Source organism: Desmodus rotundus, chromosome 9, assembly GCF_022682495.2.
Source record: "Desmodus rotundus isolate HL8 chromosome 9, HLdesRot8A.1, whole genome shotgun sequence".
Taxonomy (NCBI): domain Eukaryota; kingdom Metazoa; phylum Chordata; class Mammalia; order Chiroptera; family Phyllostomidae; genus Desmodus; species Desmodus rotundus.
This window is the reverse complement of record NC_071395.1, coordinates 42,506,095-42,533,402: the sequence shown is the minus strand read 5'-3', so window position 1 is coordinate 42,533,402 and position 27,308 is coordinate 42,506,095. Positions and strand designations below refer to the sequence as shown.

The window sequence follows — 27,308 nt, the reverse complement described above, 5'->3', positions numbered from 1 at the left end:
CTATAAATCTCTTAAGAGTCTGAGTCCGTCAGTTCCTGGAACGAGAGATCTCGCTCTCGCATATAACATTTATCACTTCCTATTATATATTTAATTACTGTCTCCCCTTTTAGATGGTAAACTCGGAAACCAGGGAGCAAGGTTCTTGTTCACTCCTGTATTTCTGCTATGTGAAATGCCTGGCTTAGAGCGCTCAAAACAGCAAGGGGTCATCCACCACACCTGCTCCTGATGCCCAAGCCAGTCCAGCCTCACAGACAGATGAGCCAATAGGGAACTTCCCACATCCCTTAACCAACTTAAAAAAAAATTAAGTATAATATATACAACCACAAGTGTCCAGCTTGGCACACATTTTTATAGTATACGTCTGTGTGAGTACTACCCGAATCAAAATAAGGAATATTGTCATCATCCCAGGAAGTTCCTTCCTGCCCTTACTAGCCAATCCCCAAATCTTTTCTTACATCACCAGGATTAGCTTTATCTGTTCTAGAATGTTACAGAGTTGGAAACACACAGCATGGTCTTTTTTGTGTCTGTTAGTTGTCTGGGCCACTTTGAGTGTTTGGCCAGCCTGTAACTGGTCAGCACACCTGTGCCTGCATGCCTCCTTTCCAAAACGGCAATGGTCCCCCTCCCCTGGCCTGGCCTCATCCTGGATCATTCTGGATCTGGACCTTTCAGAGTTGGAAATCACAGAAATGAACACTGGCTAATCCACACAAAGGTGGTAAAGGAGAGGCAAGAACTGGCTCCGTTTTGAGCTGACATTCTGGATAAGAAGGCAGACTCCCAGTAAGTGAAAACACAAATTAGTGATTGCAGATTGTGACAAGTGCCATGAAAAAAAATAAAGGCGGCGATGTGGTTGTCACCAAGAGGCCAATTTTAGATGAGCAGGGAAGGCTTCCTGAGATGATCCCTAAGCTGGAAGTGGAAGGATGAGGTCTGAGCCAATCAAGGAGCCATGTGGGGAACGTTTCAGGCACAAGCTCTGAGGCATGAGTAGCTGGATGAACCAGAGAGAAGTGTTAGGATAGATTGGACAGGGCCTGGTGGGCTGCAGTGAGAACTTTTGGCTTGCACTCTGAGTCAGATGGGAGCCATGAAGGGTTCTTGAGCAGAAAAGACCTATGAACTCACTCAGTTGTTCACAGGTCCCCTTCTGCACCTGTGGGAGACACAGTGGAGGCAGGGGCATGATGGCAGGAGCTAGGGACCAGGGTGGGGGACTGTACTGGTCCAAGTGAGTGATAATGAAGGCTGGGAGCTGAAGATTTGGGGAGAAGTGAGCAGGTTTAGGAAGTATGTTGGAGGAGAGGCTAACAGGAGCTAAGGTAAGGAAAAAATATACTTGAAGGCTGGAGGTGAACAAGGGAACCCAGAGAGCATCTGTGCAGGTTAGTGGGTGTGGTCTTTAAGGGTGAAGGAGACCTGGGTTCAAATGCCTTCTTGGCTGCTTTCCTGCTGGCTGGGCAACATTTAGACATGTCACTCAACTTTTCTGCCATAGTGGGGAAGAGCAATAGAAGTAAGGTATGGTACACAGACAGTGAACCTCCTACAGTACACTAAAAAAAGTGGCTATTTTAAGAAAAAATTTCAGGAATGTGGACACAGGGTGGTGGGGGGAGAAAGGCAGTTAAGGTGGTGGGGTACTTGGCCCAGAGGTGATGGTGACAGCTGGCACTAGGGGGCAGCAGTGAGCCTCCAGGCAGCCAGACAGGGTGCAGCTTTCCAGGTCCCAATCAGCTAGACCAAACTGCACCTCAGGTGCCTGGGCCAGGGGACAAAGCAGGCCTGGGGCCACGTGTCCAAGCCATGTGACTGAGGGGGAGCAGTGGGAGGTGGACAGCCCACAGCCGCCTTCTGGAGTCTAGGCACCAGAACCTAATAAGGGATATTTGTTCAGGAGAAACCTGAGCCACTTGCAAGGTGGGGTGGAATTCAGGCAGAGACAGGGGCCAGCAGACAGGGCTTCCTGGCCTCCCGTCCCCTGGGCACAGTCACCCCAGCTCAGAGAAGCCCGGGGCAGTCAAAGCTAGGGTTCTCCCTACCAGCTTCCCACTGCCCCCACAAACACTCGAGGTCCAGACGCTGCTACAATAGGCACTTTTATTAGTGGTTGGAATGCAGTTACACGCAGGGGTGTGTGGACAGACAGGGGAGGGAGGGCTGGCAACAGGCACAGGGCATGGAGACCCCAGGCAGGAATTTCTCCTTCTCCAGGATCCTGGAGCGGTGCAGATGAACAAAGACATGAAGTCGGGGGCCTTAAGGTGCGGCGAAGGGGGAACCAGGAAACCAGGTCCTGAGTTCAACAAATTTGGCAAAAGGATCCTCAAGATGAGGTGACTGGGCAGGGGGGCCCAGTGTGCATGTGGCCATCTGCCCTGCACCCCTTCCCCTGAAATTGTCCCTTGGGTGGATTCAGTTTCTTTTCTCTCTTACAAAGAGAGCTGTGTCAATAACTGGCAGAGGATAGGGAGAAAATTCAGCCCAGCTTCTCCAGCCAGCCGGCAGGTTTCCATTAGGCTGCTATGAGTGATCTCCTCCCTCTTGCACAAAGCAGCCTACCAAACAGTCTCACTCCCTCATCTCCCATCAACAAACAGGGCGTGCTGCTGCCCCCCACCAACCAGAAGACTCCCCCACCTGGGCATGCATACCATATCCCACTGCAGCCATATCAGATAACAGAAGGCACTCCTCAGTGGCCCCATCTCAGCTGCTAAGACAGACAGAAAAAAAAAAAAAAAAAAGCTAATAGACCCTTTAATGCATAGCCAGGTTAAAAAAAATAGTAAATGCATGTGGCGGCCTGTGAGCCAGTTGTTCAGCTATGAGAAGGGGCTCAGTCCTGGCTGAGCAGATACCATGAACCAGGGCCTTTAGGAGCTGCAGCTTACTGCGGTCACGGCTCCCACCGACACAAACGCCTTCCCACCGTAAGAGGGAACAGGAAGGTTGAGGCAGCCCACGGAGGTTGGATCCCATTGCATGCCAGACACAACAAGAGCCCTCATGGGACTTCTTCCCATCCAGGCCATTGAGGGCTGGACTGACTCATCATCGCTCAGTCTTGTGGAGGCCAGCATGAAAAGTCTGACTGATCCTTGGCGTAGGGAGATGTCACAAATCCTCCAGGTCCCTGGAAACTGGTGGTAAATGGATGATGAGGAGTGGCAGTGACTGGACTTCAGGTCAGCCCAATGGGCTGGCAGTTCCAACCCAGCTGCAGAGCACCCAGTGTGAGACTTTGCAGGGAGGTTAGGGAAGGTGGGGCCTTTAAGACTCCGCCAGCTTCTTGTTGGTCTTGTTCAAAAGCTTCTTGAGATTGGAAGACATGAAGTAAGGCCTCTCGGCCGAGCCATCATTCCTCTCCAGGTCCTCCACTGCAGAGAGAGACCCCAGAGCAGGTGGCGTGAGGGGAGCTCACAGGCAGGGGCCTCTGGGGACAGGGTGGGCAGGGGCCTCAGAAGCCTCAGAGGGTTAGGAAGCAAGACACACTGGGACGGGAGAGGGGCAGACTATCTGGGGCTTGGGAATGGGACAGAGGCACAATCCCCACACTCCCAGGCAAGGAAGCCCCACATGCACCCCCTGCACCCCCAGTCTACAGGGAGGAAACACGGAGGCCTGCCAAGACGCAAGCTGGCCTCCCTCCTTCTCTACGCCTCCTACTCCTCGACTTCTGCCCGCTTCCCCTCCTCCGCACTCTCCTTCAACAGGATGTCTCTCAGCTCAGGCGACATGAAGTAGGGTCGCTCCTGAGAGCCGTCATTCCTTTCCAGGTCCTCACCTGGGCTCCCCCCAGGCACCGGCAGGGGGAAAATGGGGTGGTCAGGAAGGGAGGGGAAGAGGGAGGCAGGGAAGAACGGGGAAGCCAGCAGGCATGGAGGAGAGGAAGAGAAGAGAAAACAAAAACAAAAACAGACAGATTGAGAGACCAGAGTTAGTGGCAGCCACAGATACCCCCCAACAAAGCTGGAAACTCGGAAGCCAAGGGCCCAGGGGCAGAGCCTTCCAGCCGCAGCCTAAACCAGGGGACAACAGGGCAGAGCAGCTCTGAGCGCAGGGAGGAAGCTGAGAGGGCATGCCAGGGCCCTAGGATCAGGGACAGCCAGTCCCTGGGAAGCTGGGCGCACCAGGCAGGTGAATATGTAGCCCCATGGGAAGATGTTCTGCCCAGAGGGGAGAAGGGAGTCAGGGCCCAGCAAGCGCTGGGATGAGGGGTCACTCACAGAAGCAGAGGAACAGCGTGTCCACACACATGCCATAGACACTGAAGAAGCCATGGGCAATCAGGTAGGAACCGATGATCACGGTCTGCATGAGGGGACAGGAGCTGTTTCTGTCCCAACTGCTGCCCAGGGCAATATCCCACCCACGCAGCCCCTCCCAAGGAGGAATCACAGTTCATTTTTGCTGATAAGCCCCCCTTACAATAACAACCTTGCAATAACTCCTCACCCCGTGGGCAGGGCCCTACCATCCACAGGACGGTCTTTGCTCTCTTCAATCCCAGGGCCTTTGCACATGCTGTTGCCCTGACTTAGTCTAGTTCTTTACACTTCCTCATTCTTCAATTTAAGCTCAAACATCAAGTCCTCAGGTACCACCTCCTCCAAGAAGCTGCCTCTGACACCTAGAACTCCTAGTACTGGGCACCCCTCCTCTGAGATCTTCCTCTGGCTGCAGTTTTATGCATGCTTAAAGCATTACAGGTGTAACACCCACATCCCCACTGGACTGTGTCTCTCTCGATTACTGCAACATCCCCAGTAATTTGGTGACTCACAAGGCCTTGGTAGGTACCTGATAAACGTTTATTGACTGAAGCCAGTGAATCTTAAGAGAGATTAAATAACCTGCCCAAAGTTAAATATCCTAGAACTAGCAAAGAGGACTAAGATAAAAATCTAGGCCACAGAGTTCCAAGGCCTATACTCAGATTTCCTGCTTCCTAGGGGTGATGACCTAACCCCTCCAGGGCCTGTCACCTCCCTGCCCTTATCTCCCTCCACACTAGCCTCACGGGTTTCCTGCCTGGTACATCCCACCTCAGGGCTTCTGTACCTGTTCCCTGTGCCTGGTTGTTGCCTGCATCTCCCTCAGGCCGTAGATCTGATATCACTTCCACAGTGAAATTGCCTTGACTCCCAGACCTGCAAAACTCTTCCCCTACAGGCTCCAAATTTCCCTAGAATTCTACCCTCTGGCATGTACCAGTTTGCAACGGTGTATCCACCCACATGGTTACTGAGTAATGTATGCTTACCTCTAAAATGTAAGTCTTCTGTAAGTCTTGGTATATAATAGGTGCTTAGTAAGTGTTTGTAGGAATAAATAACCAATCCCCTACTTCTGACCCCTACCTCTAACTGTCCAGTCAAAGAGGGCCAGCTGAGTCTCAATACCTCCTTCTCCCCCGACACCTGCCCACCCCCAGAGTTCCATACCAGTATAGGAACCCAGTAATAATTGAGAGGCGGTGCTGTGTCTTGTATGATCCTGATACGGTGGGTGAAGAAGAAGAAAGCCAGGATCCCTGGAGAGGGAGACAAAACCAAGATGGCTGAGGGTTTTAGCTAAAGGAAGTAGTCCCACAAAGATCCAATCCCCCACAGAATACACGGGGACCCCACAGACCAGTAGGTTCCCACAGCCAAGCAGGCTGGGCAAACAGCACTCACCCACACTACCCACAATCAGAAGTTTGCCCAACAGGAAGAGGAAGTCAGTAACTTTGTCCAGGACAGACACTCTGCAAGGAAGAGTGAGGAGCAGGTGTGAACGTTGGCTCAGGGACCAGGGAAGGTGGGAGGTGGAGAGAGGATGGCGTCTTCTCTGACCTGATGATGTTTCTCATCAGCAAGAAGAAGGCATTCTTGGCTGAGGTGCAGAAGTTGGTACCGTAGATGGCAATCTGGAGGCAGGCAGGAGGGAAGGATCAGATACCCTGAATGGGAATGAAGGTTCCTCCCACCCAGCAGAAGCTTGTGGGTTGTTTCTGGGTTCCAGGCCTACAAACCATGATGTAGGCATTCCTGTTGAGGAATTTGATGAACTTCTCCAGGCACCAGAAGCAGCATTTGAGACAGGTCATGAGGAACTTGGCAAACTTATTGTCTGCAGCTAGAAGAGAATGGAGGGATACGAAGGTGAGGGGACACCCCCTCATTATGCACACTTGCCACAGTGTAGGACTCCCAGAGCCCACCTTCTCAGAGACAAGGAGAGGAGACTCTCCTCTCCTTCAGGACACGTGGGGGAGATGCCTCCAATGAAGGACCCAATATTAGAGCTTTTCAGCCCAGCCTCTCAGACAGGGCACAATCCATACCACTGCTCTGGCCTGGCCTCCCAGGCAGACACGAATCCTCGCAGGCTCCCAGCCCCACAGCTCCTCTATTACAAAGAAAGTAATTTAGCCCCGCCCTCCTCAGAACAAACAAATCCTACACCAATCCTCTCTCTTCAGGAACCAATAGTGGCCCAGGCCTATAGGCCCTGAACCCTCAGACCTAAGATCTTTACTTACCCAGTAGGATTTCAGCAGGATCTCCATGGCAGGAACCAATCACCCAAGCCCTTCAGGCGACCCTCCCCCAAGTCAGAAACCAACCACTGTCCCATCAATTTGGCCTCACCCCTAAGCAAGAACCAATTCCAATTAGCCCCTCAGTCCCACCTCCCCAGTTTAAAGCCGAAGCCCACAGCATTTAGGCCTCACCTTTTAGGCGCTGATCCAAATACTCCAGTATCACTCGGATGGTCTGTACAATGGCCAGGATGAGGGCCCCAAAGGCCAGGGAGCCTGTGTGGTACCTGCAGGCCAAAGGCATGGTCAGTGGCTGGACCAGACCTCCTCCACCCCATCTCATGCCCACCACCAGCCCACCTGGGGTCCCACCTGAGCGCCCGGCTGAAGGAAGAGAAGAGCGGGAAGGCAGGCAGGTCATCTGGCTTGTGTAGGGCCCAGTAGTAGGAAGCAAAGGCTCCAGCTAGCGTGACCTGGCCTAGTGCCAGCACAAAGTTGGCCAGCCAGAAGAACATGAAGACATTGAAGATCTGCAGCCCCAGGAGGGCCCGGTGATAACCCGACTCACCACCATAGAAGGCGAACTGGCAGTGGGCTCCAGGACATAAGCGGGATTCGTTGGAGGAGGGGAAGGTCTGTGGGAGGGACACAGAGCCCAGTCACAACATAGGGCCCTGGGGATCAGAGTGGGCTGTGGGCAGCAGGTCTGGGTCAGCAACCATGGGGTGGAACAGGAGTCATCGGAATCAGAGTTAAGCCAAGGGGTGGGGAGTTCAGGATTGGGGCTTGTAAAAGAAGTTCTAGAAACAAAACTATGGGATTATGGAATGGACTTCAATGGGTGTCAGTGAGGCAGCATAGGCTGTTTTGGGGATCAGGGTGGGGTCATGTGTCAGTGGGCTGGCCACATGGATAGGACAGAAGTGGCAGAGATCAGTATGAGCACCAGAGGGGTCAGGATAGGGGCTTGTGGAAGGCAAAGAAGAAGTTCTGGAAGCAAGAACTGGCCATCACTGGGTTAAGAGAGGGATGTGGGAGCTGCCAAGTTGGATCTTTTCTCCTCCACGACCCCTGTATCCAGCACAGGGCAGACAGCAGGTGCCAAATGTTTGTTCAATGGTCCTCAAGTTGGGATGAAAGGTTTTCGATCCTCTTAGGGCTGCTGGGGAAATGGCCACCCCCCACCTCTAGACACCTACCTCAGGGTTGCATGTTTTCCCAGTAACTGGGCAGGTGGTGGTGTCTTCGAAGATCTTATAAATGGCTTCATTGGAAGTGGACAGGAAGCTGGAGACTTGTTAAGGAGCCCAAGATCTGATATGGGGGAGTCCAGAGGCTTATGGGAAAGGATGTCTTCCCCTACCAAGTTTTGGACCCGCCCGGAGCTGCAGGTCACTTCTAGGCAAGTTTCGTGTTTAGCCATCCCTGGGATTAGGAGGCGGGGTTTGACCATGGATACACAGCAGTGCTGGCCCAGTAGGCGATGCAAAGGCACAGCAGGAAGAAGGTGACCAGTGGGTACAGCATGGAGCACATCACATATCCCACAGCCCTGGGGAGGAGCAGAGGCATGGGCATCAGGGCCCAAGCAGCCCTGGGATCATCCCAGCCCAACACCCTGGTACCCACCTGCTGGCTTCTTTGATGAGTGCAATGGCAATGAGAATTCTCTTCCGTAGAAAGATGAGCAGCAAGATGATAATAACCTCAAGGATACTCAGAATTATCACTGTAGGGGGCAGAGAGTGGCCAAGTCTGCCAGTTGCCTGGGCTCCCCACTCTCTCCCAGACCTGTCTAGAGGCACAAATGGGGGTCTGGGACTCACTGAAGGCCATCCAGGTCTGCCGCAAATGCAGGTACACACGGAAGTCTGTTTGAAAGCCGAGGTCCACCAGGGAGATGTCAGAGCCGGCTTCACCACGCAGTCGGGCGTACTCCATGTAGCAGTGAAATATACCTGCACACAGGAATCGCCACGCTACAGCCTACTGACTACTCCCCCAAGGCAGCAAAGCAGGTACAACCACCCCGATTTAACAGAAGGAAAAACAGAGGCTGAGAGGGGCTGCCACCGTTTGCTCCTGCCAGGGCCTTTGCATCTGCTGTCTTCACTTCCTGGTACATTCTCTCCCCATCAGATCCTCCACATCCTCCTGTGCTGAATGTAACCTTCTCACGAGAACTTCCAGAAACCCTTCCCCTTTTTAGAATCTTACCCTCTCACACTCCAACTTCTTAACCCTCTTCTCTGCTTTGACATCCTAGAGTGTTTTCTGGTTTGTTTCTTATCCATCTGCCCCATACCCCCAGGTATATAAGCTCCACAGAAGCAAGGCTTTGTCCTGTTTTATTCATTGGCATAAGCCCAGCAGCTAGAAAACTGCCTAGGAGACAGTAGGCACTCAGTACATGTTTGATGAATAAATACGTAACTGTCAGGATGCTGTGTGGCCTGAGATTTTCCCCTGACCCCCTTTCAACTTTGTAACAATTGGGTAGGAAGGGAGGGCATGGGTGTTGACATCCAGTAGGGCAGCATTAGGGAATTTCTGCATTCCTCTTAGCTCGTTGGAGAAAAAATTATAAAGTACAGATAAAATTTTTTTAAAAAGTCTAGTTGCCTCAAATGCCAGCATCCAGCTAGAAACCACTGATGACATGAATATTTTAATATCTGTTTTCAGATTAGGTTGCATATTGGGCCATCTTTCGTCTTGTAAAGTTTAAATGAATAATCAGAATATAAAGCACTGGGTTTTGATCTTGACCTCGAGGCTCCACATGCCTCAGCTCTCCCATCTCATCCCCATACTATCTTCTTCTCATTAAGCTCCCTACCCAGTAAATATTAATTATCCCCATTTTATAGAAAAAGAAATTGAGGCACAGGGAGGTTGAATCATTTGCCCAAGGTCACAGTGATGAGTTGGCAGAACCAGTATTTGAACCCCCAGCTTCCTGGTAACAGCATGCAATCTTAGGCACTGTCTTGAGCAGTCTACTTGCGAATGCCTTTTGGTGTCGATAAAATGCAGACCCAGGCCCCAGTTTGGAAGACTATGATTTGACCCATGCCCCCAGAAAGAGCACTGAGATTGTTTTCCCATGTCTGCTGTCATAAACGATACCGAGACAAACATCTTCACAAATCTGCCAAGTGAAAGATAGAGGACATCTGATGCTTAGGAGAGGAGTCTTGATGGACCAATGCTAGGTCAAAGGGCATGAGCGTCTTTTGAACTATGGGGAGGGAAGTAGGAAGGGAGGGAAAACGCACCATAGCCCAGCACCAGAATCACCAAGACGATCATCACCCAGACCATAATGCCAGCCAGGAAGCGGAGCAGCACAATGAACAGGAGGCTCATCACCATGGCAATGACCAGGCCTCTGGGGGATGAAATAGGGGCATGAGCAGGCCTCACCCTCTCACCAGCTTCAGACTGCCCCTCCCAGGAAAGGCCACTGTCCCTCCCATCTTACATGACAATCCAGTACCAGGAGACTGTGTAATCTTCAAATATCTGCATGGCTAGCTGCCGAGCCTCCAGGACCCCATTGGCCTTCCTGGGGTAAGGCAGACCCGGGTAGTGTCAGACCCCTCCCAGACTGGTCCAGCCCCAGGGGATGCCCTGTCCCTCCCAGGAAAGCGCAATGCCAGTGTGGTGGGCCGCAGTCCTCACTTGGCGCCCTCAACCAGCTCGGTGATGTTTTTCCGACCGCCGTGCCCATCCTCATAGGTCGTCTCATTGCCCACCATGAGGACCCCCTTGTGGGCGTGGATGGCCGGGAAGCATCGTTGGGCCACTGCATGGAGCAGGGGATGGGAGAGCAGTCAAGCTGAGCCCCTGACATCTCCCCCCCCGCCCAACCCAAGCTCACAGGACTCCAGACTCACGGGGTGTGCTAGGAATGAGGACAGCAGGGCAGTCGCCATCCCGAAGCACCTCAGCCACACCCTGTTGGGAGACGTGGGCAGTTAATCCCCAGACCAGCACCCTCTACCTGGCCTGCCTAGGCTCCCCTCACCTTGTTGTCCTGGAAGTCAGCCACGCAAAACTGCTTGTAGTACTCCCAGTCCTGGGAAACGCGAGCACTCAGGTAGGTGAGGTATCGGTTGGGACACTTCTCCACACAGATCTTGGGGGGAGAGGGGGCAGGAGGCAGGGTTGGGTGAGGTCAGATGCCTGATTCCCACTCAGAGGGTTTGCCAAGGAAAAAGGAAAAGCTGGGTGAGAAGCCATCACTACAGGGAAAAAGGACCTGGTGATGGAAATGGGGGACAGAGAAGGGATGGGGAGGGGACCCGTTACCTGGGGTGTGGGACACTGGAATTCCAGCAGGACCAGGGGACTGGCACACTTCACAATGTTGAAATAAAACAGGAAGGGTTTGTTCCTGGGGTTGGGGAACGGAGATGGAAACTCAACCACCTTACAGAAAATGTCTTCATGAAACTAACAGTAATAACTACAACAGCAGCAACTGCACAGCAGGTGCTACTCTAAGCTCTGCACGCATACGGGCTCATCTGACCATCACAGCAGTCCTGCTAGGATGGGACTATTACAATCCCCACTTTGGAGATGGGGAAAATAAGGCCCAGAGGGGTTCAGACACTTGCACTAGGTCACACAGCCAGAGAGTGGTATAGCCCTCACTTTTACAGGTGAAGTAAAAGAACCCCCTCTTTTACCTCAGCTTCTCATGACCACCTGACATGAGATCCGATACTGTCTCCTCTGTCTCTCCCACAAAATATGGGCCTCAAGAGGACAAAACTCTTACTGTCTCATTTAATGCTGTCCCCAAGGCCTAGTACAGCCGCTGGGGATGGTGGGAGTTTTATAAGTATCTGTCGATTGGACTAACTAATGGGTGGATGGAGGCAGGAGAAGCCTAGAACCTTCTCTCCACAGCTCATGAAGCCCTCCTGCCCATTCCTCACAAGACCCATCAGGCCCCCAGGAGCCAGACTTACTCATTTTTCGTGCCCTTCTGCCCACAGAACTCGCCTCGGCTATCAGTGGGGTAGATCACCTTTCGAGGGTCTCCATGGGTCCAAGCTTTGGAGGAATGCAGAGATGCTGAAGCACTGCCTGTCACTCTCCAGCAACAGCCTCACTCCTCTCCCAGAGGCTGTGGCTTGCCTGCTCACCCTGGAACCCCAAGTCCTGTCCCCTTGTCTACTCACCTATGATCCCTACAGCCACGTAGCCCACGATGGCCAGGAGGAGAAACACACAGCAAATGATGTCTGTGCAGCCCCTGGGAGTAAGGGACAGCGTCAGGGTAGGAGCCTTGGTGTCCTGATTATTACGCCCTGATGGGGGTAATAATCCCCATAACCTTGGCGTTATAGAGACAGTGCTCTAATTCAGAGGTCTCCAACCCGCCCCCCTGGGCTATGGACCCCTGGCCAGTGCCTGTCAGGAACTGGGCTGCACAGAGGAAGTGAGCGTGAATGTAATACACTTAATCATCCTGAAACCAAACCCCTCCCACCTCCGGTCCGTGGAAAAACTGTCTTTCACAAAACTGGCCCCTGGTGCCAAAAAAGTTGGGGACTGCTGCTCTAACCAACTGAGCTATAGGGCCAGGGCCTCACGGACCCACTGAACCCTGTACACACACTCACAGCTATGTGTTATTTGGATACATGCTCCTGACTTACGCAAATGTTATACCAAAGGGCACATGCATTTCCGATTTTAATGCCTGATACTGTACTGTCCTCAAAGCAGGTTGCAGCAATGTGCAGTGCTCTTCTGATTGAGAGTATCCATTTTCCCACATCTTTACCAGCATCACCTATTAATGTTTTCAAAACTTTAAACTATTTTTATAAGATTAAATATGATTATAGTGAAAAAAAATGTGAACATGGTAAAAATTAAAACCACAGAATGGGAACACATACAAGAAAGAAATAAGTCTCCCTGCCACACACATACCCCTGCCCATAAATAACCTGTTAATGATTTCATGTGAGTCCTTTGGGTTATTTATTAGACACCAATGTTAAAATTTTTTTTCCTTCCAGACAACTATAAATAAACAACAATAAAGTAATTTTTAAAGAAATTATTTTTTCCTTAAATGTGATATGACACACTGTTCCGTGTCTTTTTTTTTTTTTTTGCTCAATATATTGAGGGATCCACCCACTATTTAGGACTCTTGTACATCTTAACTGTGTACTATTATAACCTAAGGATCCCCTGCACCTTAGTGAACTAGTTGAAACGGGTGGACATTCAGATACTTGGATTTTTGCCATTTTAAAAAAGACAGCTATTTCATACATTTTTGCCCATGTGTGCAAGGTTTATAAAAATCATTTTTCCTTGAATTTTAACTTTTGGAACAAAAAGCTGCACATTTAAAATTTTCATATTTTGCTCCGGCCAATGTGGCTCAGGGGATTGGGCGCCGGCCTGCGAACCAAAAGGTTGCTGGTTAGATTCCCAGTTTGGGCACACGCCTGGGTTGTGGGCCAAGTCCCCAGTAGGGGGCGTGCAAGAGGCAACCACACATTGATGCTGGTCTCCCTCCCTTCCCCCTCTTTAAAAATAAATAAAATCTTTAAAAAAATAAAATTTTCCTCTAAAAATCCACAACAATTATTTTCAGAGCAGAACATGTGTCAATCTACTTAATCTTTGCAAATCTGTGATAGGAAGTTCCATCTGGTTATTGTTTTAAATTATAGTCCTCTACTTTCCAGTAACTTTGAATATTTTTCCATAACTTCATTGTCTATTTCCTGTCCCAGTATTTTGCCTGAGTTTTTAAAATTCGCTTGTAAGGACTCTGTATATTTCGGAAATAAACCCTTTCATTGTCAAGTTGCAAATAACTTATCACCAGTTTGTTGGAGAACTGATGGAGTATGAGGAAACAGGGGTGGGACGAGATTAGCCAAGACACCCCCTCCATCCTACAGAACCCAGAGCTCTTACCTGTTGTAAATGGGTCCTTTGAACGTGGGATCATACTTCTGTGGAGTTCCTGGAAATCAGCAAGAGAGGTGGGTGGGCCAAGAAGGGGTTGGGAGGCCACCTTCTCCCAGATGGCTCCTAGGGGTATCTTTGGCCCCAGGAGTCAGTTTCAGAGACCCTGCGGATTTCTGCCCCATCCAAACTCCGGCAGAGAACACATCCAACCCACCAGCAGAGCCGCCTGGGGGCTGGGGTGAAAAGAGTTGCTAATTGGATTTATCAGCTGGAGGCCACCCACTGGGGAAGGGACTAGGTAGAAAAGGGAGAGTCCAAGGTGGAAACCCCACAGGAGTACTGGGGAGAGGGTTTCAAGAACGGGCCCTTCGAGTGAGGGCATTTGGAAGGACCTCTGAGAGACTCTCGGGAGTAAGACTGGGGTGAGGGGTGCTGGCAAGTGATGGTGAGAGGTGCTGGCAGATGATGGAAGGGGGTGGCTACAGAGATCGGCATTTCCTTTGCTCCCGCCCAGGGGCCAGGTCGGGGTGCAGGAAGGGGCTGCCTACCGTGCTTCCCGTAGTAATGCTGCTGCTCGCCCCCCATCCCTGGGTCCGCCTGCCAGCTCCTGAGCCCCTTTAGCTCAGGGGTCTGGCCGCGTGGGCGTCCGGAGGGAGGGACCGCAGGACCAACTGGCAGCGACTCCTTCCGACAAGGAGCCGGGCGGGGCAGCCCAAACCAGTCAGACCGGCCCCAGCTGAGCTGCTGCCAAACAACCGACCCGACAGACTGAGGGAGGAGAGACCGGGCGGGGCGGCAGCTGCTCCTGCCACTCAACGGCCGGCCGGATTTAGCCCTCCCCGCCCCCTCCCCAGCCCCCACGCGGGGAACCCTGTGGCTTCACCCTGGCCCCTAGGCCCCCGCCGCCCCCCCACCCCCTCACCAGGCCACACACCTCTCAACCCTGAAGGGCGTCTAATGTCCCATTCTCTAGGTATGGAAACTGAGGCACAAGGTCAATTTCTAGACCGGGGGGGCCGCAAAACCGGCAGGTGGTTGACCCCAAACACCCAACTGTAAAGAAAGCTGAAAATTCTCAAACCAGTGGATGTATTTTATTTGGGGCTGCATTTTTGAAAAATTAAATGCCAACAGTTAAACATGGGGAAGAGTTCATATAAAAATCCACATGGCCTGTTTCTTGAAAACTGGTGAATTGGAGTCAGCAGACCCCACGCCACATTCCTGCCTGGCACTGTCCCCAGCTGGTCCCTTTGTGGACCCAAAGCTACACACCTGAGCTCATCATCCCTGCACAAGCTCACAATCACGAGTTCAGAAGCCATTGTTTTGTAGAGCACATATTTATTGAGTCCCTCCCAGGTGCAGGCCCTGGGGTGGACACCAGGTGCAGTGGGTCGCTCTCAGAGAAATCCAATCTTGTGTGTCCTGTGAAGCAGCCAACATCTTACTGGGTGGCTCTGGGTTTAAACGTTCCTTCTGCCCCACTGAGCCTGAAGACACCTAGGCCAGTGCGGCCTTGCCTTCTCTGAGCCTGTTTCCTCAACTGTGAAATGGGGCTGAAGTATGAAACCAAAACTGGTCAAGACCAGGCACGGGATGCCAGGAGGTATACAGAAGGCGTGGGGCTTCCGGTTGGGATGGACGTGCTGTGTTGTCAGTGTGGGTGTTCAACCAGTGTGGGGGCATACAGCAGGTGCGGGGGACACTGCATGGGGTGTAGTCAGAGTAGCATTACACAGTCTGTATGGAGTCATAGAGCTGACACGGAGGGAGACAATTGCCGTGGGGTGTTTAATCAGCGTGGGGTATACAGTAGGGGTGGAGGTATACAGTCAGCATGAAGTTGTACAGCCATTCTGGGGGTATAAAATTGGCAGAGGGTGCAAAGGCAGCTGGCTGTACCCTGACACCAACCATCCACCCCTATGTAAACTGTACAGGCCCTCAGTCTGACTGCATCTCCCAACAGCCATTGGGGCCAGCTGTATATTTCACAGTACAGTTAACTGAATACAGCTGGCATGGGGTACAGTCAGCAAGAATATACAGGGTCCACACAAATAACGACCCCTTTTTATTACATAAAAATCTTTTATTACAAAATCAAAAGTGTGTAATTCTGTAACATAGCAATATCACACTCAAGTAAACCATGTGACATCTTAGGTGAAATGTTCAAATTGCTGTCCGTCTCGTGTGAGACGCTCACGTGCTCTACCAACCACACTCCATGGCGTTACTTCTGCCAGACCCTGTATGTTCAGTGTGGGGTATACAGTTAGCATGGGATTATTCGGTGTGGTCACATACACTCGGTGCTCAGTAATTACAGCTGCTGCCTCCCAGTCCCCGTCGCCACCCTGACTCCTACCCCACTCTGAACACTAACTCAGCATTCCGAAAGAAAGGTCACCTCCCCTTGGTAGCCCACAGCTGTGGAGGCCCTACCTGACCCCTGGCCCACAGACTTCAGCAAACAGGCAAGGTCCAAGGCTCCAAGCCATGACCTTGGGTGACCAGGCCTCCTAAAGAAACCCTGTGGTTCCTGAGGTTCCTGGCTGCAAAGCCAGCTAGTCCCACCCCATGCAGTCCGGGTGGTGCCCAGGCCACAGCTTCTCTTCCCAGATACACTCGGTCCCTTAGAGTCACTCACGTAGACTCAGGACTTCCACCATCTCCATCCTGATGATTCCTAAATGGCAGTCCCTGGGGAGGGCCTGGTCCCCAAGCTGCACACTCCTGAGACACCTGTCTCCCAGTGCCCCACGTAGGGCTCTCGTGGGTGTCTCACACTCAGCACTGCCACATTCCAGTCCCTACCTGATGGTCCCCCGACCTGCCTCAACTCAAAAATGGCAGCGGTTTTCCAGAGCATCCAGGCCAGAAACCTGGGATGTCTGCTTAACATCAGCTCGACCTTCAGAACCTTCCCGGTCTCCAACCATTTCTCACTCACTCCTTGGCCCAAACTCTTGTCACACGGCTGTCACCTCTTGCCTGGACCAGTGCAGGTGTCTCCACCCTGGTCTCTCAGCTCCCACCCTCATACCCCCACTGTGTTCCTCCCACTGTGGCCAGAGGACCTGAGTCAGGGCACATCCTTCCTCTGCCTGAAACCCCCCGTGGCTCCCACCTCACTCAGAGAAGCCCAACTCTTCACTACAGCCCACAGGGCACTGTCCCCTCATGGCCCTCACCTCCTCGCTCTCTCCCCTTGAGGGAGACTCAAAACTCACCGGGCATAGTCTCAACTCAGGACCTTTGTACTTACTCCCTTCACCTAGTAAGCTCTTCCTCAAGAAGTCCACGTGGCTCCACCTCCTTCAAGCCTCACCTCAAAGAACACCCCCGGAAGAGGCTTTCTCTGACCATTGTACCTAAAACAGCACCCTGTTCCCCACCATTAAACCCTTATTTTGTTTCTTACCACCACCTGACATGTCATACATTTATGCATTGATGGTTGTCTGCCCCCATGTCCAAGGGCAGGGATTCATATTTTTGTTATGTTTGTGGCAGTGTCCCCAGTACCCAGCATGCAGCTGGCATAGAACAGGCACTCAGGAAGTGTTTGTTGAATGAATAACCACCATACCTAATCCATGTATATACAATTGACCCCTGAAAATGGGTCTGAACTGTGCGGGTCCACTTATGTGGATATTTTTCAATAAATATGTACAGTACCATAAATGTATTGTCTCTTCCTTATGATTTTTTAACAATGTTTTCTTTTCTCTAGCTTACTTTATTGTAAGAATACAGTATGTAATGCACATAAAATACAAAATGTGTGTCAACCAACTGCTTGTTATCAATAAGGCTTCTGGTCACCAACAGGCTATTAGTGGTTAAGTTTTGGGCAGTCAAGTCACATGTAGATTATCCACCGTGTGGGGTGTCAGTGCGCCCAACTCTCATGTCAAGGGTCAAATGTATGGCTAAGAATGAAAATTAGAAGGCAGCTCAGAGTTTTCCAGGTGTGCATATTTTAAAAATTAATTTATTTTTTAAAGGGGTTTTATTTATTTATTTTTACAGAGAGGGGAAGGGAGGGAGGGGGGAGAGAACCGCAATGTGTGGTTGCCTCTTGCACGCCCCCTACTGGGCGTGCAACCCAGGCATGTCCCGTGACTGGGAATAGAACCTGCTACCCTTCCGTTCGCAGGCCAGCACTCAGTCCACTGAGCCACACCAGCCAGGGCTAAAAATTAATTTATAAATTTTATACATAAAATAATTTAATACATCCCAAATGTGGAATTTCCAGTTGGCATAGAAAGGATACCTTAGTCAGTAGACTTGACTGCATTTGGAAGGAAATAAAAAGTTAATTCCACCCCCTATACATAGCAAAACAATTCCTTGTGGATTAGTCATGCAAACACATAAAAACTCAAAATGATTACAAGTATGAAGGGAAAACACAGGAGCATATTCTACCATCTGACAGGAGGTGAGACTGGTCAGGAGGGCGGAGGAGAGAGGAAGGAGCACCACAAGTTTCTGTGTCAGCTAAACGGCATCCAGACTGGCAGAGTGGGAGCAGCCACTTAACAGCTGGTGCTAACAGAGGAGGGCTTTTTAGCCCCTGGCTCCCTGCTCTTCACCATAATGGAGGTCCTGTCGTCAACCCATGTTACAGCAGGAGAAACCAAGGGTCAGGGAGGGGAAGCAGCTTGCTCAATCACCTAGCAATAACTGGGGGTCCCCACTCCAGGTCTGATGGGTGAGTGGGAACCACTGAGGGTGTTTGGGCAGGAGCATGACCAGGCCAGGATGGGGAAGGGAAGACACTTAGGGAAATCTCAGACAGCTCTCAGGGGAAGCAATGGCTGCCAATGGGATGGCTGAGCCATGACCTTGCTGTGTGAACTTGAGTCATCCCTCCGTGTGATGGAACTGAAGATGCAGAGAGGGGCACCTGGCATAGGCTTGGCACAGGTCCTGGCCTGGTGGGCACTCCAGAAACACAAGAGAGAACACTGGTGCTGTCATCTGATGGGTTCCGATAGCTCTCAGTAAAATTAGTGGGAGGGGAAGGAGCAGGGTGCAAGGCCAATACTGATGGTTTCTGATAATGAGCCTGCTCAAACCCTGCAGGATGGGAACTTGCTGAATCTTTGCAACAATGCTGCAAGGAATGAGAAAAGTACAAATGCCCCAACGCCTCCATTTACTGACCTGTTCGCCATGTGCCGGGCACTCTTCTAAAACATCACACAGTTGAGCTCAGTTCATTCTTAGAGCAACTTTGTGAGGTTGATCCTATTGCTACACGCGCTGCTCTATTTGACAGATGCAGAAACTGAGGCCCAGACAGAAATATTGTGCAGGTGGCCACAAAGATGGTGAGCAACGGAGCTGGGCCACCAGTTCCTAAGTTAGTGTCTATATGAGCTTCCTGTTTCCTGTAACAAACCATCCCAACTAAGTGGCTTAAAACACCAAAATTTAAATGCTAGAAGTTAGACGCCCAAAGTGCATCTCACTGGGCTAAAATCAAGATGTTGGCAGGGAGGCATTCCTTCTGCAGGTTCTCTTTCCCTGCCTGTTCCAGTTTCCAGAAGCTGCCCCCTTTCCTTGCCTTGTGGCCTCTTCCTTCGTCCTCAAAGCCAGCACCCCTATCAAGCCCACACCTGCTTCCATTGTCAAGGTCTCCTCTGACTCCTGCCAGCCTCCCTCTTTCCTTTCGGCCCACCTGTATAATTCAGGATAATTTCCCCATCTCAAAATTCTTTTTTTTTAAAGATTTTATTTATTCATTTTTAGAGCGAGGGGGAGGGAGAGAAACATCAATGTGTGGATGCCTCTTGCACACCCCCCACTGGGGACCTGGCCTGCAACCCGGGCATGTGCCCTGACAGGAATTGAACCAGCAACCCTTTGCTTCACAGTCCAGCGTTTAATCCACTGAGCCACACCAGCCAGGGCCCTATCTCAAAATTCTTAATGTAATCTCTTCTGCAAATTCCCTTTTGCCATGTAAACTACCATGGTCACAGGTTCCAGGAATTAGGATGCAGACATCTTTGGGGGGACCATTATTCTGCCTATCACAGTGTCCTTACCATTTAAGCCAGGGGTTGACAAAATGTCACCAGTGGGGCATATCCACCCATCGATTGTTTTCATATGACCCAGAGCCACAAACAGTCTTTACATTTTTAAATGACTGAAAAACAGCAAAAGAGGAAGGCTATTCTGTTGCATGAATATTATGTGATACTCAAATGTTCCTGGTCACCAGTCAAATTTCCATGGCACACAGCCATGCTCATTTCCATACTGTCTGGCTGTCTGCACACTACATGGGCAGAGGTGAGTAACAGCAAGAGACTGAGTGTGGCCTGCAAAGCTGAAAATTTTTATTCTCTCAACTTTTGCAGAATTTGCTGCCTCCTGGTCTCTAGGCCATGAACCTGCATGCTGAGTCCAAGTGTGTGCCAGTGTGTTTTATGTGTTCTTGTAACAACTGGAAGTGGTGAGGCATGTCATTTATGCCCCTGCCATGCGGAGCAGAAAACCATGTCCTTTTCCTCTCTAGGCTGCCATTTCCTGTCTGGGGAATGGGACTAAAACTTGTATTTGCTACGTAGGCATTGCCAGGACTTGATGCTAAAAAAGCACTGAGCACAGGTCCGGGGTACAGGCTTCAACAAACCAGGAGCATGGTCCCATCTGTCAGAGGACACAAACTGAGGCCACTGGCTTAGACCATACAGCTGGTGAGTGATGGATCTACAAAACAAGCCAAGTCCCCTCTGGCTTCAACCCAGGCTTTTTCTTTGGCAGTTACTGGAAGAGACAGAGCTAAAGTTGTGACAATGGTAGGGGAGAAGGCGTGGGAAAGCTGAGTCATTAGGCCAGGCTAGGGGTGGGGGTGGGGGTGGGTTGCAGAGATATCCCTTGGGTCTCTGCTTTGCTGAGCACAATGGCCAGTCAACCCAAGCAGCAGGCGTAGGAGATAAGAGAACCAACACGGACTCCCTGGTTACCATGCTGGTGCCAGGACATCCAGTACTACCCAGCCCCCACGGCGTCCGGATACCAGCCAAGTCCCCAAGGCCTACAGTGGCTCGAGGCCTCGCCTCCACAGCCAGCCTGGCTCACCCTCACCTTCCCAGAAGTCTGTGCCTGAGGAATGGGCATCCCAGCCACCCAGATGAGATCCTTTGACAAAAGGTTTTGTGACAGCATGTGGGTAGGAAAGCTGGAAGCAATTCTACTGGTCATAATGCTAAGAACAAAAAATAGAGCGCCTACTGTGTGCCAAGCATTTACTTCTGGAAACTCATCATCCTCACAAGGCTCTGAGGGCAGATGGTACAATATAAAAACTGAGGCACAGAAATGTTTGCTACTTGCCCGGAATCACACAGCCAGCAGGAGCTGGGATTTGGACTTTGCTCCTGACACCATGCTCTTGAATTATGCTTGATGAATAACTCCAGTTAACTGAGCATTTGCCATGGACCAACCTCTGGGCTAAATGCTGTACTGTCAGCTCACTGAGCCCTGGAGACAGAGGGAGCTGATACTGTTGTTAACACCATTTTATGGATAGCAAAACTGAGGCTCAGGAATATCAAAGCTGTAGATACAAAAGGTCCATTGAATAACAATAAAAATTAAAAAAAAAAAAAGGTCCAGGGACACAAAAGGTAAAGATGGTAAAGAACTAGGAATAAAGGAACTGGGACTGGAACAGAGCCAATGATGGGTTCTGGAATCTGGCTGAGAGTCTGTGGCTAGCTTTTTTTGTATTTAGATATGTTCATTTAGCACCTAGCACCCTGGTACTGGGGGATTTATGCGCTCAACTAGTGTTATCACCTCTGTTCTGGTCTCCTGGTTTCTGCCATTGCAGCCCCTAGGGGCCAGGGTGCACCTGGGAACACCTGTCAGGCCAGGCTCCTCCCCAGCTCAGAACTCGCAATGGCTGCCATTGTTCTCAGAACAAAATCCCTAATCCTCCCCATGGTCCAAAGGCTCTGTACACTCTGCTTCCATCCCCGTCCAGCCCACACCTCCTGCCATTCTACCCCTCATCCCTGTACTCCAGCCACACAGGCCTCCTCGCTGCCCCTCAAACGCAGCAGACACCGTCCCACCCCAGGGCCTTTGCACAGGCCATGCCCTCGGCCCGAAACACACTACACTGCTCCCTCCCTTGCTCTGGTTACCTCAGGGTGGCCTCTCTGATCCTTCCATTTAAGATTTTAAACTCTGCCTCCAGAACCTGTGTATCACTCCCACATCCTCTTTCCTGCCTTATTTCTCTCCAGAGCCTTTCTCTGACATTCCAAGAATTTCCCTCATTCATCTAATTTCTTGTCTGGTTTCCATTCCAGAATGTGAGCTCCACGAGTGCAATGCCTGCTGTGTCTCCAGCGTCCAGAGCAGAGCTGGGCACACGGTACCTGCACAACCTTCAGAATGTTTGCTGAAGGAGGTTATGAATGAACTTGTTTACATTAAGTAACCAGTATGCTTATCAAGATAAAAACTTTCACCAGAACAAGACTTCAGACCAGGGGACACCACTCTCCCTCTGACCCCGGGCCGTGAGCCCTCACTTCCTCTCCCTGGGAGCAGTTCCTCTCACTGATTTCCCTCTCCTCCTTCCAGACACTGTGTACTGTTCACACATGCAAGCAGATTTGTAGTTTTATCCCTGAGTTTTGTCACACGTTCTAATATAATCGGACATTGTTCCCATCAGAGAGGTTAAACCTACTTCTTCTTTTTACAAGGGAACATAGTATCCTACTCAGGGGACAGTGCGATTTTCGTTAAACCAGCCTGAGGAGCTATAAAAAGATACAAGTGCCACACACACACAGAAATTATGAGACTAAGTTCTGGCCACTCCTCAGCTACTTTACCTCTGGGATGAGGGCAGATGGCTGAGGTGTCTGAAGAGTTCTTTCAGGTGGAAAGCTAAACTCTTCAGTGAGGTTGAGGCCTTATTTTTCATTTCAAGCCTCCACAGAAAATATATTAATTTTGTTTATATAAGAGGTTAAAAATCATATTTAAAAATAACCCTCGCTTGGAGGATTGACGGGGCAAGGGCATAAGAGGACTTTCTGAGGGTGACGAAAATGCTTTACCAGAAGTCTGCAAATGTTCTTCTGATGAGGGCCAGATGTTAAGGGTTTTTAAGCTTTGTGGTTCACATATCACCTCGGTTGTATATTCTTTTTTATATATACTTAAAAAGTTAAAATAATAAATTTCGTGGTATGTATTTTTACCACACAAAAAATAACAATACTGAGCGGCCCTCCTTGGGCATGAGGGGTGTCTGTGGTACTGGTAATATTTTTTCCTGAACTGGGTGCTGGTTACACGGGTGTGAAAACTGCCGGAGCCTCACAAATTTAGGAACTGAACCTTTTTATGTATGAATTTTCTGCTTCAATAAAACATTTAAAATATTCCCTTTAATTGATTAAATAGAAGATGGTCCACCCACAAATGCGCTACTTGATGCAACTGTCAAAAATGATTGAGGAAGCTTTCCAGGCACCTACATGAGAGATCATCTCCAACATATATTAAGAAAAAACAAAAACCAACATGTGAGACAAACACATTTCTTTCAACAAATATTTGCTGAGCATCCACTAAGTGCCAGGCACTGTCGATACACCTTCCAACCAAACAGACATGCATTCCTGCCTCATGAAGCTAGCGCTCTAGGGATTTGCTGGCATTTTTGTAAAAGGCAAGAAAACCCCACAAAATGAAGAATACATATATACTTGTATGGGAAGCTCTAAGGCCTAGACTCCGTTTGGAAGACCACATTAGAAGCTGTAATACAGATGCTCTCCCAGAGGGAGTGTGGGGCTGGGAGAGGATACAAGAAGCAGCCTTTTCATGAGAAAGCTTTAAAGTCTTTGTATCTTTTGTATTTTGAAGCATGTGAACATGTAATACATTATCTCTTTTGTATTTATTTTTTGAAACAAGGTTTTTCTTTTCTTTTTTGTTTTTGTTTTTTTGAGAGAGAGGGAGGGGAAGAGAGTGAGAGAGGGAGAGAAACATAGATCAGCTGCCTCTTGCATCTGCTGACCAGAGACCAAACCCACAACCCAGGTATGTGTCCTGACTGGGAATCGAACTCGTGACCTTTCAGTTCACAGGAGGACACTCCAACCAACTGAGCCACAGTGGTCTGGGCTATCTCTTTTTTGAAAAATTGCAAGAAGTAAATACCTTTTCCCAATAAATTATTTTTGCTTGTTTGTTTGGGTTGTTTTCCAAATGAGGTGCCAGGACCGCATTGCTGGCTGAGTTGGACTCTAGGGAAATGGGCCATGGAATCTTTTTTTTATAACAAGCACCATCTCTTTTTTCCCAGCCCCACTCCCCATCAGTCTATTGGTTTAGGTTCTAGAATCTTATTCCATGACGTTCACGCTAAGGACAGCAATGCACACTGCTGACACCCATCGGGGCCAGGACCCATTTCTGGGTTTCCCTCGGAGCCACTGCCTTCCTCTAGACATGGTGTCTGCTGAGACGGCAACTTCCTGCCCTGCCCAGGTCAGGCCCGGCCATGTCCTGGCAGACAGGGCTGCTTTTCTATCCGCTCATGGAAAATCCGTGTCCCCAGTAGTACCAGCCCCAGATGCCTCCTGAGCACACCGAACTTGCCAGAAACTGGGCAAATGGTCCCCAGCATGCCCAGCCTTACAGATGAGAACAGGGTTTCAGAGACGTCACCAACCTGCTCAGGGCCACACAGCTTGTGTTGGAGCCAGAATCTGAGCCTGTGTCTGTCTGTTGTCACCTCCTAAACTCACAGAAAGCACTGAGGTACAAGGGCAGGATAATGAGCCACTCGTGCACACTGTTCCCTAAACAAAAGGAACAGTCTCTGTTTTCTGGAAAGGTCTTCACAGGGCAACTCAAGCACCCCAGGCTTTTGGTTCTGATGAGAATGGACTTTTTACAAGCTAAGTGAGACCTTCCCCGACTTGGAGGAGTCAAGCCATGTGGTCCCCTTTGGAGGTGAGAGCCTGGCTGAAAGATCCAGCTGAAGCCTCCACCTTGGGCTCCTCTGAGCCTCTCAGAAAGGAATAATTAAGCAACTGTGTGGTTTGTTTACTGTTCCCGTGGCCTGAAACTTCTTCCAAACTTTCCCACAGCCATTGGCTCAACATCCAGCCCTTGGGCACCTAAAATAATCCCAGACAACTTTCTCCACAGACTCAGTGGCCTGTTCTTTGCTCCACAGCACTTACAACAACCTAGAATTACATATTTATTCCCTTGTCCACTCCCTGTGGTCAAGGATTCTACTTTGTTCACTGTTGGGAACTGCCCTGCCTGGTTTCAGAAGCTGTAATCCCTCCTGGCTAAGGCTGAGTAAAAAGACCTTGGGACCATAAGCCACTTAGGAGACAAAGTTTAGCTTCCCTGGCAGGGGCACCGCCTCTGCCCCCTTTCACTTCACCCTGCTTGGCCCCCGGCGGATGACCATTTAGCCAATGACGGGTAAGATTCCTCAAAGGAGGGCCGACCTAAGACAGGCATGGTCACGAAGGGGCCATCAGGGAAGGACTTGGGGGCTATAGAAAAAGGGGGTGATGGACCCTTGTCCCTCGGCTTTGACATAGCCGGAGTCCTCATTCTGTCTGCAAGAAATCTCCTAATCTCTTGGCTGCCTTACTTCCCTCGCCTGATTTAAGCTTGAAACAATGCCGGAGGTGGGTGCGGCCCTGTGCTGGAAAGGGTGGGTTCCCTGGGAAGATCAGGCCTAAGAATGTATAAAATCCTATGAAACCTACTTTACAAATACCGTCAATTTAAATAATAAGGGTCCAAGCATGAAATGAGTTTGTTTCCCCAAAGTTTTATGGCCCTTTAACTATCTGACCCTGACTCAGAATAAGCCCTCAGAGTTCTTTGAATGTTATCTATTATTGATCATTTCTGCCTGACAATGATTGATGAGCTTTGTATTCCTATGCAAATTAAACCCAATAAAAGCCTGCCCAGGCAAGGGATGGGCCAGCCCTCTCTTTCACTGAGAGAGTGGCGGACGTGTCATCCCTTTTCCTCCACAGGATTTCTGTAGTCCGTGTGAATTTGTCTCGTCTCATCCATAACCCCGCCGGCACTGTGGGCTGGTGTCCACATCAGTTCACTGTTGTGTTCTCAGTGCCTAGACCCCGCCCATAAGACGCTCAACAAATAGCTCCCAGTGCTCAGCACAAGGTCTGCTGGGCACAGAGGCCCCTGTCTCGAGTGTGAGCCCGGCAGGGCCTGGGAGGGTTTGCCCAGGCCCATCCATGGCTGGCTCTTTTTGGCCAAATTCAAGTCTGGGTGAATCACATTATTGTCCATTGTCTCCCAATCTTTGGGCCTCATGGATCCCAAAGATTCCTCAAGTGCTACCACAGGCAGACAGGGCCAGGCTTGGATCCCAGGATCCCAGGATCCCAGGCTCAAATTAGAAGATCAGAGATAGCTTGCCACACCCAAGGGACCCACAGCAAGGGCAGCTGCAGGGTCTGGGGCCTGAGCCAAAATTAAGAACAAGAGGACCCCTTAAGAGAGTGGCAGTTTCAAGCAAGGAGGAGACTGGCTGGGTGGTGGCCAAGTCCCCGTCTTCCTCTTGACTGGGCTGGGCAGGGAGGGTTTCAGCCTCCCGAAAAAGTCTCTCTGGGGCCTCCTAAGGCCACAGTCCCTGGCGGGGAGGAAGGGAGGCACAGCCCTAGTAGGCTTGTTTTTCATTTTTGAGTGGTTTCCGGCCCCTTCCCCAAGACCATTAAGTCTCACGGTATCCAGGAAGTTCCCCTCACACAAGGAGGGGCTACAGGGCCCCTTTGCCCCCAGGGCAGTGCCTCAAGGGGAGTGTGACCAGCTCAGACCTAGGGACCCCACATGGAGGAGAGAAAGGAGAAACTGAGGACCGTTTCCCCCAATCCCTGTCCTGCCGTGGGAACCAGGGGAAGAAAAGCACTGTAGGGCATGGTTGGGGAGGGTCCTCATCTTGGCTCTGTTCCCTGGGCCCCAGGGGTGCAGACTGCCCTCAGAGGTTCGCGAGAGGGGGTTCCAGTCGCTTTGATCCTAGAAAATTGCAGGGGACACCCCCAACCCTTTACACAGGACGGGGAAAGTTTACCAATTGTTTCCGGCTTCCTACTTGCCCCCTCACCGGAGGCACCCTGTTTTCCGCCCTTCCCACGCAGCAGGCAAGACCGGATGGTCTTGCATTCGGTCTGTCCAGTCTCGCCTCATTTTCCCCATCGGGCCAAAAGCCTGGGACGGCAACTTCCAGGGAGATATGGGCAGGAGGAACAAGTGGACAAAGGGGACTGGAAGAAGAGGGAGCCCTGTCCCTTTGCTGAGCCCGGATCGCCGCGCCTCCCCTCCCCCGCTGGGCATCTGAGCCACCCAGATAACGGGACCTCCCGGGAAGAGCATGCGCTGTGCGTACCGGCCCATCAGCCGGAGGGAGAGCAGGGGATCCCGGGAGGGGACGCAGGGCAACCTGGAGGGAAGAGGGCTCGGCGCAGAGAGGAATGCAGGCCCAAGAACCAAAAGGGGGCCCCAGCAGCAGCGCGGGTGTTTAAGATGTCAGACGTCTCCCTCCCCCAAGCACCCTCCAACTCAGCAAAGGCGGCCGCGGGGCAGAGGCAGGTCCTACCGTAGGCTCCGTCCTTCCTCTCGTCCTCCATGGCCACGGCGGGCCGGGAGGGGAACCTGAGCCAGCGAGACCCCAGCCCAGGCGGGCGGGAGGCTCTGCTAGCAGCTTTGCCCCGCCCGGGTCTGGCTCCGC

The 27,308-nt window shown here is 50.9% G+C and overlaps 1 protein-coding gene across 4 annotated transcripts; it reads right to left on the bottom strand.

Annotated features, from left to right (window-relative positions):
• Window positions 1-2,104: 2,104 nt before the first annotated feature.
• Window positions 2,105-27,308, bottom strand: SLC44A2 (solute carrier family 44 member 2 (CTL2 blood group)). 4 transcript variants are annotated; one of them, XM_024556919.3, is made up of 22 exons: window positions 27,177-27,308; window positions 13,511-13,559; window positions 11,743-11,816; window positions 11,530-11,614; window positions 10,862-10,946; window positions 10,578-10,688; window positions 10,447-10,507; window positions 10,232-10,355; window positions 10,032-10,115; window positions 9,826-9,938; window positions 8,374-8,505; window positions 8,177-8,276; window positions 8,007-8,099; window positions 7,747-7,834; window positions 6,920-7,182; window positions 6,740-6,834; window positions 6,038-6,141; window positions 5,859-5,932; window positions 5,700-5,770; window positions 5,466-5,554; window positions 4,248-4,332; window positions 2,105-3,805 (listed from the first exon to the last, which is right to left on the bottom strand). In XM_024556919.3, exons 1-22 carry the CDS (start codon window positions 27,205-27,207, stop codon window positions 3,684-3,686), a joined length of 2,133 nt encoding a protein of 710 aa, XP_024412687.1. In that variant the 5' UTR covers window positions 27,208-27,308; the 3' UTR covers window positions 2,105-3,683. The 4 variants fall into 4 exon arrangements, with proteins under 4 accessions (XP_024412687.1, XP_024412689.1, XP_024412686.1 ...); XM_024556921.3 differs by having other exon boundaries at window positions 2,105-3,398; XM_024556918.4 differs by lacking the exon at window positions 27,177-27,308 and adding an exon at window positions 14,053-14,262.